Source organism: Sarcophilus harrisii, chromosome 1, assembly GCF_902635505.1.
Source record: "Sarcophilus harrisii chromosome 1, mSarHar1.11, whole genome shotgun sequence".
NCBI classification, from domain to species: domain Eukaryota; kingdom Metazoa; phylum Chordata; class Mammalia; order Dasyuromorphia; family Dasyuridae; genus Sarcophilus; species Sarcophilus harrisii.
The window spans coordinates 165,990,672-166,003,807 of NC_045426.1; the positions used below are offsets into that span (position 1 = coordinate 165,990,672).

At 36.1% G+C, this 13,136-nt stretch overlaps 1 protein-coding gene across 1 annotated transcript in view; it reads left to right on the forward strand.

The window, feature by feature from the left end:
* Nucleotides 1–13,136, forward strand: part of ANKRD31 (ankyrin repeat domain 31) — a 169,187-nt gene that overhangs the window by 13,350 nt on the left and 142,701 nt on the right. The window contains exons 6-7 of the mRNA XM_031966397.1: nucleotides 9,383–9,426; nucleotides 12,323–12,976. Coding sequence (XP_031822257.1) covers nucleotides 9,383–9,426; nucleotides 12,323–12,976 — 698 coding nt within the window. The remainder of the gene's footprint in view (nucleotides 1–9,382; nucleotides 9,427–12,322; nucleotides 12,977–13,136) is intronic.

Here is a 13,136-nt window from a genome sequence, read left to right on the forward strand (position 1 = left end):
TCAATGTTAGAACAGTAATAGAATTCCCTATTCCAGGTCTCAAATCTTTCAATTTCAGTGGCCCTCTCTAGCTGACCCATTGATATCTGCTGCTATTGGAACACTACTGGCAACATCATCATTGCACTTTTAAAGCCCAAAGCATTTTCTGTTCCTTAACTATTTCATACATGTAGGAGGTATCATTGTGGGGCTCTGCTACCCTGCACTTATGTGGCTGGAGGGAACCACAAAAAAGTTGCTCAGCAGGGATTCTCAAACTTTTTAAATAAGGGGCCAGTTCACTGTCCCTCAGACTGTTGGAGGGCTAGACTATAGTAAAAACAAAAACTTTGTTTTGTGGTCCTTTAAATAAAAAACTTCATAGCCCTGGGTGAGGGGGATAAATGTCCTCAGCTCCTGCATCTAGCTGGTGGCTGTAGTTTAACGACCCCTACTCTATAGCATATCAACAAATAGGCATTTATTTCACTCCTATTCTGTATGAAGCACTGTGCTAAGAAAATGAAGAAAGAAATGAAATAGTGCCTGCCCTTAAGTGGCTTATAGTTTCTCAGAAGAGATAACACACATACATATGAGTTCATATGAAATAAATGAAGTAATTTCAGAGAATAAGCTCTAATGAGTATAGAACCATAAAAAAAAGCCTCATGTATATTCTGGGCATTTGAGCTAAGCTTTGAGAAAATTCAGATTTCTGAGAAATGCAGCTAAGAATAGAGGGCATCCTGGACACAGAGGAAAGCCTTTGCAAAGGTATAGAAATGGAAGATGAAAGAGCAAATGTTAAAAACAGGAAGGCCAATTTAACAGGACCAGAGTTTATGAAACAGGACACCTCTTCTGATCCTTTCAGTTAGACTGCATTTCCTCTTAGAATGGGGGAGTTAAGTCACATGGAGACATGTTTTAACTGTTGATTTCTAAAGCTTATTCCTCTTCAGATCTGTACCTCATTATACACTCAGAGACCAGCTCATTCCTGTTTTAGAATACAGATCATTAGTATAGAGAACTCTTGAAGAGAAAACTCCCTCTACTAAAACAGATCACTACCTGCAACCTAAAGTCTGAGAGATTTCTCTCAGTCCCAGGTCATCCAGCCAGTCTGTATCAGAGGTGAGACTTGAACCTGGTTGTTCTGATCTCAAGATTTGGCTCTCTATGCATGATTCCATGCTGCTAGACTGAACCATTATATTTAATGTTTGCATTTGGCATATGTTTGTAATAAAATAGTTAAGTTGGCTGGTTTTTTTAAATTAACTTTTAAACAAATAGTTTTAAGTATAAAAAATTAAGATACTGACAATTTTATTTTTAAATGAACATATTTGACACTTATATCACAAGTGTAATATTCTTATATGTGCTCCCATCTTAAGTGATGGAAAATGTACATGCCTTTTTTACAAGAATCTTGGCAAAGAACCACCTTCACTAAAATACTATTATAAGGTGTCATTGTGATGTGGGGGTGTCTCTAAGGTCTCAAAGGCAATATCAACAGGGCATGAGCTCTGGAAACTTTTTTTTTTTTTTTTTTTTTACCAATCTGGAAAAGCATCAGGTATGGTCCTACTGACAGACTGGGTGTCTGCCCTCTGAGGCCAGTATAGTGACTAGGCAGCTAGGTAATGAATGCTCTCATTCACAGAAATTCAAGAAAACCATTAATTAAGGCTTAGAGTGAGGTCACAAGCTGCATTAGTAAAGGGAGTACTCTCCTGAATCCTCAAAGAATCTGAGGACAACATGCATCCTTTAAATTTTGAATATGGTAAAGCTTAAAAGCAGCATTCAAAATAATATTTTTCTTTATTTTTTTTATGGTACCTTAATGAGCTTTTCTTACCTAGAAATTGAAATTTCTCATAAAATTGTTTTTAGAATTAATAATATTAAATTATTGTAAAGGATTTTTTATGTAGCATATAAAACATTTAGGTCTAAAGTATAAATTATTATCACATAATTATTTTGGTGGTAGTTATTAGAGAGAATCAGGGTAGAAGGTGGTAAGTATCTTTGAGGGTTTTCTTTTTAACTATTTTGAGAAGATGAGAAGAGAACTAGAGCAGAACTAATAAGTATTTGATTCAGTTACATTACTTCTTTAAGGAAGTTTTCTTGTTTGTAAAATAGGAGTAATAATATCTTTAGTATTTTTTTCTTGTTTGAAAAATGGGAGTAATGCTATCTTTAGTATTATTACCTCACAGGTTTATTTTGAGGGTCAAATGAAATAATTTGTATGGAATATTTTGCAAATTTTAAAGCATTATATCCATTATTAGCATACGGCCCAACTCCTTCATTTTATAGATAGAGCGACAAAGGTAAACTCACAGATATATAAAATAACACAACAACAGGTAGTCAGGACAACTATTAAATTTTTAGAGAAGTATTTCTCATGTCAACATTAAATATTCAGTGTCTGGGGTTTTTGTTGTTATTTTAATGAGTCAGATTGCAGTTAGTGCTGTCTTTAAACACGTACACTACATAAGCAAAATTCATAGGTGAATGCTCCATATAGCTTGTCATTCCTCAAGTCTCTGATTGAATGTGTCATAATCATTAGCCTTTCAGCTAATTTTCTGAGCTGATTTTGTGTAATGCAGTGAAAGAAAAAGAAAAATGCATTTAGAGGAACAGCAGCACAGTGAAGCTGACCTGATTATCAGGCCAAAGGAAAATAAATATAAGGTTTACAAATTTAATTCAGTGTTATGAAGAATACTTTACAGAGCAATTGAAATTATCTGGGGAAACTTAAGTATTGTTTTTTTATTAATTAGAAGACTGAATTCTGAATTTGAGCAGGAAATTGTGTCTCTTTCTCTTTGGCTATTTAGATATAGTGCAAACTAGAAGAAAATTAATGAATATAAAATTATTCAAGGAATATAATACATAATACTGATCTTCTCAATGTATATCCCAGATTATGCAAAAACCTGTCTTTTCTTATTTATCTCATACTACTTCCCTTCCATAATATTTTCCATTCTAGCAGTCATTCATAAGCATTTATTGAGCACCTGTTATGTTCCAGGCACTGTGCCAAACACTAGGGAGATAAGTACAATAATGCACGAATATAAGGAGAATCAATACAAATGATTAAGAAGTAGTTGAAGTTAAGGTACTTTGAAGCAGAAGGCACTTATAGTTGAGAAAAGGAAAGGCTTCATATAGGAAGTGGTGCTTGATCTTTCTTGAAGGGAGAGCTTTGGAGTCACTTGAGGACGGGAATGATACAATCAGATCTACACTGGCGGACAGTCACTTTGACAGCAATGTTAAGGATAGATTAAAATGAAGAGAGATTTGAGGCAGGGGGATCCATTAAAAGGTCATGCAATAATTTGGTTGATGGATGATTGACTAAAATAGTGGTTGTGAGTAGGGAGGGGGAGTAGGATGTAAGAGATATTGTAAAGGTATAAATATGTGGGATGAGGGAGGGTGAGGAGTTGAGAATAATGTCTAGGTTATAAAACCTAGAAGATTTGGAAGAAAGGTGGTGCCTTCAGTAGGAAAAAAAAAGCAAGAAAAAGGGTAAATTGGAAGGAGGGAAAGGGAAAATAATGATACCAGTTTTGGATATGTTGAGTTCAGGATATTTCTTGGACACGCAGTTTGAAATGTTTGATAAGCAATTGGCTATGTGGGCTGAAACTCTGAAGAATCTAGGGATAGTTATATAAATATGTGAATCATTGGCATAGAGACGACAGTTAAACTGATGATCTTAAATGCCTGTTGAGCTTATGAGAATGCAAAGAAAGGAGAGGAAAGAGACCAGGGTGAAGCCTGGGAGTATACCTGAAGTTAAGAGTACAATATGAATCATGAGTCTACAAAATGGACTCAGAAGGAGTATATGGATAGGAAAGAGGAAAAAATAGGAGATGGTAATATCATTAAAGGTCAGAGAGGACAGAATAAATATTCAATTGGAGAGGGTTGTAGTGTCAAATACAGCAGATTTTGTGAGAAAGATGAGGATTGAAAAAAGACCATAAGATTTAACAATTCAGCTCATTGGTAACTTCTTAAAGAGCACTTTCAGTTGTCTGATGAGAATGGAAATTAGATTGCAAAGAACTGAATGTATGAGAGGGAAGGACCTAGAAGTAATGAGCATAGACAACTTTTCCTTGGAGTTCAACTTAAAAAAAAAAAAAAAAAGAAAGAAAGAAAGAAAGAAAAAATTTGAGACAATAGTAGCTTGAGGGAATAGTATGGTTTAATGAATGTTTTTTAAGGATAAAAATTTCGGACCATGTTTTAAGGCAGTAAGGAAGAAAATGGTAAGTAGGGAGAGATTTAATATTAGGGAGGAAAAGGGGAAGTTTGAGTTTGCAATTTGCTGTAATAGATGTGAAGGGATAAGATCAAGATCTGTTTTTCCACATGCCATGGATTTGAGGATGATGTCAGGGGGCTAGAAATGAAGAGAATAAGAACTGCATGTCAAATAGCCTTTATTTTCTTAGCAAAGAAGAAAGCTAGGCAAAATCCTCAATTAAAAAGAAAGCGGGAGTAGATGGCAATGTGATACTTATTGAGAAGAAAATGAGGAAAAGCTTTTGTATGATGTGATATAAGCAATCAGTGAAAAATAAAATAATTGCCATGCTAAAGTGAGGGCTCAATTAAAAAGAAATAACAAAAACTTACCAATTATAGGTATTCAGCATAGTTGTATGAGTGCTTCTAACTCTGGCAGCACTTAAATAGGAGCAAAGGAAATTGGTGATGGGAATCTAGAGCTGAGATTTTGCAAAGAATGAGTGGCAGTGGGAAAAGGGTAAAAGAGATTAAAAAGTAGAGAATAGTGTAGAGAATAATACTGGCTAACTATAGGGTCAGAATTAGAGGAAGAAATGGAATGTGAAGTCAGAACAGGGATAATGGCGGGAGAAAGTACAGAAAGACAGAAGAATTACAGGTTTAGATAAAGCTGAATAATGAGTTTAGGAGGAATAAAGTAGAATAATAATAGCTTATGGTCAGATAGAGGAATATCAGAATTTTTTATTAGAAAAATAGAACGTTTCTAAGTAATGGTGAGACCCATTATATGACTTATCCTTATATGTGTCATTGAGCTGGAATAAAGGGGTAGGTTATAGAACTAAAGGAGACTGAAGAACTGGAAAGTGAGGAAGTTTAAAAGTACATCAGCATGAGCAGAGATTCCAAACATGGTAGCTATGCGAGGACCCTCTGTCCACTGGACTCTCTGTCCAGTGCCCTCCTTGTCTCTACCTTTACCTATCTCCTACTTCTAAACTCAATAATAAACCTCTTTTATCAATCTAAAAAAAAAAGTACATCAGCATGGTTGTTGGACACCTCCAGGTTAGGAAAAGAGGAAGACAGATTATTGGTGAGGTGCTAAATTCTTTGACAAAGGAGGAAGATTTGTATATAATGGCCACTATTTGATGGTGGTAACTTTACTACCCTCTATCTCCCTTTCTTATCCTGCTTTCTACCTTTTGCTAATTCTTAGAGTAGCTCTTAGGGCACTCTACATTCCATTTCTTTCTTTGTTTCTTCTTTCTTTCTTTCCTTTCCTTCTTTCTTTTCCTGTCTTTCTTCCTTCCCTCCTTCTTTTCTCTCCTTCTCTTCTCTTCCTTCCTTCCTTCCTTCCTTCCTTCCTTCCTTTCTTCCTGATGACATTTTCTACTTTTCCGCATCTCTGAATTCCCACCACCAAGCAAATATGTGATGGGCATTTTCAATTTAATAAGCATGAATTAAGGGTCAACTATGTACAAGGCACTGTGCTAGAAATACAAAGATAGTTTTGACACTGACCCTACTCTCAAAATACTTAAAATATGAAATTCCAATTCATTTCAATGGTCCCCATGTTGTCTGTCTATCTGTCCCCCCCACCCCCCACAAAGGCTTTAAGGACAGAAATGAAATGGTAGTGATGAGGTTTGAATGTCCTCTATTCCTGGTGGTCGTGAGGTTAGTGGCAATAAGAGAGTTATTACAATATCCCCTTAATTGGCTACAGGTTTAAAGTGAAAGAATTCACTTATTCCCAAATATTAGTTGCAAAATGAAAGTTTATTGTTGGATAGAAATCAGTTTGCCAAGAGACTGACTTGTATAGTGGCAAAGACCTATTAGGAAAATGAAATTTTATACTGAGAGAATCAATGGGCAGGGTTTTAGCAAAGTGCACAGGCCATCTGCAAGGAGCTAGTCCAGATATTGCCCTTTTTAAGGAGTCTTGGGCCTTCAGGAGTCGAGGTTCCCAGGCTTATCAGTTGTCAGCCTGGATCTTCTATTGAAATTAACAACACTTCAAAGGGGTGCTTTTTGACCAGGATTTCTAATTTAATCAAAGGCTCTGGCATCCCAGAAAGATAACTTATCTGGGGGGGATATGCCTTCCCCAGGAGGGACTGAGACTCCAAAGGGATCACAGATCAAAAGAAAATACAGTTTCTTAAAGGGAATACAACTTAATCTTAAAAGGAACAGTTTCCTTCCCTCTTCATCCCCCCCACAAGCAATTAATACTCAAATTCATTTAGGAGAAAAAGAACGAAGATCTCAACTTAATGTAGCTACTTCAAGCTGACAAGGATCGTAGAGATATTGGGGAGTTCAATCCAGGAAGGGGAGTGATAACTGAAGACAGAAGTAGAGCATCTGATTGTGTGTTGTGTGTCCCAGTCAGTCCCAGTCTGCAGACTGGAAGGCAGTTGAAAATTCCTATTTTGAAGCCTAGAGAAAACAAATCTCAGGACCAGATTAAAAGTGGGGTGTCATCCAGGGTTGAAATGATGACGTTTAGGAATGGGACCTTTTTGCAGAAAATGCATCAGGTCCCGTCTTTGGGCTGCCTTAAGAATGCTGATAGCCCACCTAATAACACTGCCCACAGAGCTCTCTAGCTGAAAGTAGTTAAAGAGTTTTCAAATAGTTTCTGTCTCTTCCTCAGACCCCACATGGCCCTGTTGCAGCTAGAGAACAAGGAAGGAAAAGAAAGAAACCATTTTCACTTTCTTAACTCTCTGCAGGATCCTCCCCAATTTAATTGCTTTGGAATTTTGAAATGACCAGTCCAATGGACTTTTCCTAAAGCTCCAACTTTGGCCAGAGTTGGATCCTACAGGACAGTCAGACCTTTAATTGATGGTAGGGGTATAGAATGTCAATCAAGAAAAATAGAAGAGAATGTGCTAGGAGCAAAAAGTTCCCACCTTTGTGTGAGAAAGTTAGGTAGCAGAGTGAGAGGAAGAAGGACATAGCCTGCTTTCCCCAGCGTGCCCACAGGAATATTTTGAAAAGCTAGACTGTGTATCTCTCCATAAGGAGCTAAGGCAGATTTAATCAAGTTCCCTGAGGCTTTCAGAAGTGTTAGCAAAAAAAAACTGAAAGCAGTTTGGAATCACCTTTCTTAAAGGGGTCTGGGATGGGCATGGCCTTGCTTGTCCGGACTGCTGTAAACTTCTGTTAACCATGCAATTTAAATGTTGGGTGAAAAGTTTTTTATGGAGATTTGAGAAGATAAGATTGAGTCCCAGTCTCCCCACTATATAAAATCCTAATAAGGGAACAGGATAGGAACATTTAAATGACAAGTTACCAAGCTGGCAAAATAGAGGAGAGGTTTGAAATAGGTCTTGGATTGGGAGAAATTAGAGTTGCAGATTGAGAGTGAAGGAGAAAGAAGTGCAGTTTTCTTACCCCGCCACTTCCTGAATAGTGAGGGTTCTGATGCTGTGTTGGAACTGGAGGGAGGGGTAGTTTGACCAAGCCCCAAATTCCCCGGGGGAGGGCAGGGGATTGGGGAGATGGCTCAACTCCTGTAATTCCTGGGAGTAGCAGCCAAGAGTAGAGAGATATGTCTCCAAGTCTCATTTTAAATCCATGACCTTTCTCCTTGGCAACAGCCTGATTGCTGTCATTAAAGACTCCAGCAGCTATATGTAACAGCAGAGTGGGAAAAGCTTGAGGGCTCAAGCTTGGCTTCTCTAGGTTTCTCCATTTATTTCTCCAGGACAGATCAAAGAGGATGCCAGCCTTGGACTCCTGAGAAAGTTGGGTGTGGGGTCCTCAGAATAATGGCCAAGTTTCTCCTTGGTCTGGGGGGTTCAGCTTTCTGAAAGAGGCACTTCTGCTCAACGTGCCTCAGACTTTCTGCCCGAGGGCAGAACTTAAAATCAAAATTCTGGAAAAGCTGGAAAGTGAAGGATTTATCTCAGGTGAGAGAAAAAGAAATTTAGGAGTGCCTTGTCTGGGTTGGATAGCCGGGACAGCTAGAGGGGCTGGATAGAAGGAGTTTGATTCCCTTCTAGCAAAATCTAAGCATTTTAAGTTTTCCAGTTAGGGGATTTTTCTCAAGCCAAATGTCTCTGCTCAAAGAAGGATCTTTTAGAAGCAGAGGAGTTTTGTCTCATTTTTGACAGATAAAAGCTTTTAGTTTTTCCTCAAATTCTTGCAGCATCTCTTCTGTATCTAGATGTCTCTAGAGACAGAGAGCAACAAAAGGAGGCCTTTTGTCAGTCCATAGCAATTCCCATGGGGTGTCCTTGGAAAATTCTGCCTGAGCCTACGGTTCTAACAACAACGACCCAAAACTTAATACTGGGTGACTTTGAGCATCCACTACAAAACAGGGAAGAAAAAAAAAAGTTTTTTTACTTTGTCCAGATTTTCGGGATTTCCCAGTCAGGGAACCCAAAATGATGTGGTTTGAATGCCCTCAATTCCTGGTGGTCATGGGGTTAGTGGCAATAAGAGAGTTATTACAATATCCCCTTAATCAGATGCAGATTTAAAGTGAAAGAATTCACTTATTAGTTGCAAAATGAAAGTTTATTGTTGGATAGAAATCAGTTTGCCAAGACACTTACTTCTATAGAGGCAAAGACCTATTAGGAAAATGGAATTTTACACTGAGAGAATTAGCGGGCAGAGTCCTAGCAAAGTACAAGGAACTAGTCCATATACTGCCCTTTTTAAGGAGTCTTGGGACTTCAGGAGTTGAAGTTTCCAGGCTTAGATTATTATCAGTTGTCAGCCTGGATCTTCTATTGAAATTAACAACACTTCAAAGGGGTGCTTTTTGACCAGGATTTCTAATTTAATCAAAGGCTCTGGCATCCCAGAAAGATAACTTATCTGGAGGGATATACCTTCCTCAGGAGGGGCTGAAACTCTAAAGTGATCACAGATCAAAAGAAAATACAGTTTTTTAAAGGGAATACAACTTAATCTTAAAAGGAACAGTTTCCCTCCCTTTTCAGTAGGAAATAAAGTTTTAACATTAGGACAAAACTACATGTGCTTTCATAAAGTTGTATTTTTTTCCCAACTGTTGTTATTATTATAGGATTTGATGTGGAAGATCTTGGATTTCTACAAAGGCCAGAAAAGGTGAGTTTGCATGTACATCCTAGGCTATTTATGATTTAGAGAGTTAAAAGAAAGCATTTATTATTTGATCATGGCTCTTATTTAACAAATTTGAATCAGTTCTTATATATCTTAGAATATATTCAGAGAGGTTTGCAGTAAAGATTTTTTTTAGTTAATTGTTTCTCTTTTAATCTTAGATATGTTGGTTTTATTTGTTCACAAACTTTTAAATTTAATTTATTTAAGTAAATTTATCAAAATTGCCAAATTTCTCCTCTCTATTCCTTGTTTGTTCATGAACTCTTGCCTTCTCCTAAAATATAAAAGATAATTTCTTGTTTGCTTCTCTCATTTGCTTATTATATGACCTTTGGAATTTATCTTGTTATTATGGTGCTAGGGCTAATTCCTGCCATAGTTTCTAGTTATCTTAGCAGTATCTTATGAAATTTGTTTTGCTTGACTATCTGTATTTGTTACAAGGGTTTTATTTCCCTTTTTATTTTCAATAGGGGGAGGAGTGAAAAGGAACAAAAATAAATACTTTTTAATTAAAAAAATTAAAATTAAGAGGAGCTTGATAAGGAGAATCTAATCTATTCTTTGTTTTTAGGTAGTACCATAATGAAATTATCCTAAGAAAAAGATAATTCATCCTTTTTAAAATGGCTTTCAGAGATGTTAGTAGTAATTAAATCTGTAGTTCTACTCCCCTACAATCTTATCAGGAAATTTTTCCTTACCATGTAACTTGGTACATTGAAAAGACAAATTATTTAACATCCTAGTACCAACATATTTCCTATTTTATTTCTCTCTACTCCCCTGCTAGAGTTCTCTGTTTCTGTCAGACTTCCCTATTTGCCCTCCCACAACAAAACTTAGCTCTTGCCATTCCCCCGTTTAGGCTATTGTGTCTTTCTTCCTGCTAATCCTAACCCAATGCAGCCTTCAAGGCCCACTTCTAATCTTTTCTCCTTCAAGTCTCTTGAAACCTCTCATAGCTACTCGATGGTGTCTGAATTGCATTTCATTCTGTAGACCACTGTCCTTGCCATTCGTTTGGCAGTAAATCATATACTACTTTGACATTCTTTATATTTTTATGTTTAACTTATATATTGTTATAAACCTGTTAATGTGCTTCATGTCCTTTTTTCTCAACTACATTGTGGACTCCTACAGTCTTCGTACCTAGACATAATGCTTTGTATATATATTAAGACCTTCAATAAAACATATAAGTATAACTTCTCTTTTGGAATAGCCTTGAAAGTTTGTAGTGTACTCTTTTGATATATTCCCCTTGATAGCAAATCTTCATAGTTTGAGACTGAGTTTTAATTTTAGGAAATAATCCAAAGTAATTTAGTACCAAGCCTTATGTAGAAGGGCAAAGTGAATATTATCATTTGGGGAACAAATGAGACATGAACACAAAATAAGGTGGGGAAGTGCTAAATTTTATGGAGCAGACTATAAATAAAATAGAACTTGAGAAAAGGAAGCTCTCTATGTGGTTTAGAATGATTCCATTCAAAGAGAACCCTCTAAAAGAAGGCTTTGTGAAGAAAATAAGATTGAACTTGCTTTAAAGGATTTAGATCAAGATCTAAGTCTTGGATTCTCTGCAAATTTTCCAAATCTTTTTGGCTTCATGCCAATTTACACTTCAATTCTATGAATACATAAAGGAAATATGTAGGTTTTCATAAAAAGCTTAAGGTTGTCTGAATCCCACTGATGGTGATAGAGTATGAGGATGGGATGAAGAACCAATGGATTTATATTTTTCCTATTACATCAAAGTAGCAATCTCTTGAGATGCTACTATGTGCAAGACATCCACTTACCAGTTGAGAGGGCCACAGAAAAATATATTCATTCTTTACTATTGTTTAAACATTTTTGAAAATCAGCCTATAGCAGACTCTTTTGAATATTCTCAATGGTATCAGTTATTCACAACTTGAGACTAGATTTGGATTTTTAGGAAAAAGCCCAAAGTCATTCAAGTCTTGTGCATTAGATAAAATTATTAAAATTTTTGTTCTATAATGATCAGATTATATATGATAAATTTCCTCTGCAGGAAGGTTCAAAAAGAGAGATCCAAAAATGTTTTGAACAATAGCAGTATTTGTTGGAATTAAGTTATTGTTTCCCAGGTGACTATTTTGAATGTTTAAATTTATCTGAATATTTAAATTAATGTAACACCCACTTCAGTAGTCCCTCCTATTAAGACTAAAGAAACTGTTAACTGTATTTTAAAGACTTTATTAAAGCTGCTTTTGCAGAATTATAGAATGCTAGTTTATGAAAAGGGACGATAGAGACCATCTAATCCAGTCCTTTCATTTTTTGATTGAGGAAAAATGGAGGATCAATAAATGGGACCAGATGGAGTGTTAAGGAACTTGATCAAAGTCACAAAACTAGTTAGTGGCAGAACTGAAATTAGGGCTCAAATGTTCTTTCCATTACATATTCTGATTATTAATGTAAAATATCATTTGCATATCATTAACTCCTAGTTTACTCTTTTTTCATTGATCATTTCCTTTTTTGCCTATTTTACTGAGCATTTCAAGATGCAGAGTATGGAGAGAAAAGAAGGGATAAGTTTAGATTAAAAAAAAAAAAAACCACCAGACTTTATCGAGGGAATATAAAGTATTGATTTTATGAATTATCTTGTCTTCTCAGTGTGGGATATACAATTTAGATGGAAAAGCAAATTGTCAAAGTTGTCTGTGTGTATTTGTGTATGTGTGTGTGTGTGTGTGTGTAATTAAGTGGGATGAACTGTATTTTTTCTAATATTTACCTTCAAAATTTAAACAATGGTCAAGTTGTGATAGACTTCTTTTGCATGCACTTTAATATTGGAACTTCTCTTTGGAATTTATAGGAATTAAGTGTTGGAGTTGATTCTCCTGAAACTAGCCTACTCTCAGGTGCTATTACTACAAGTTATAATGCAGTAGAAGTAAAGAAAAAATCATCAGAGAAGCTGGAGGGATCCAGCTTGTTACCACAGTTTCTAAAGGAAGTTTCTTTGCCTTCAAGAGAAATCAGGGAAGATTGTTCCTGTGAAATATTGGTACCCACCATAGAAGACACTTTAGGATTTTCAGAAAGTATTCTGGGTGAATACCCGTTTATAGTGAATGAATTTGAAACTAAAGAGCTATTAAAACCATTGAGTGATTTGGGTAGTCCCAAATCAATGTCACCTTTAGATCATTTGCTGATTTGTCAGGAAGATGGTCTGACAGAAGACATGCAAGAAAATGACAAAAACGATGCATTACCAGCTGAGCTGCTGACAGCTCTGAACACATTGTCAGAATCTATGGTTGAATCCATCTGTCAAAGAGTGGAAAGAGACAGTAGGCCCTGTGCTGAGGATGAATGCTTAGAAACAGAACCCAGCTTTTCTCAGACAGATGATGATTGTACACAAATAGCAGGAATGAATTTTGAATTTCAACATTCTGTTCAGCCTTTTGGACAAGGTCCCAAATTAACTGAGCCTCTGTTTAAGGATATAACAATGCAGCAAGTAAGTACAAATTTTAGTCCTTGAATGTTACCTTTTATAGAAATTAAAGTAGCAAACCCTTTATTGAATATTGACTCTAAGCTAAATTAAATTAAAATCTTACACACTAATTATCAGCTGTCCTATAGGGAAATTGTCAATACATCAGCATTGAAACAAA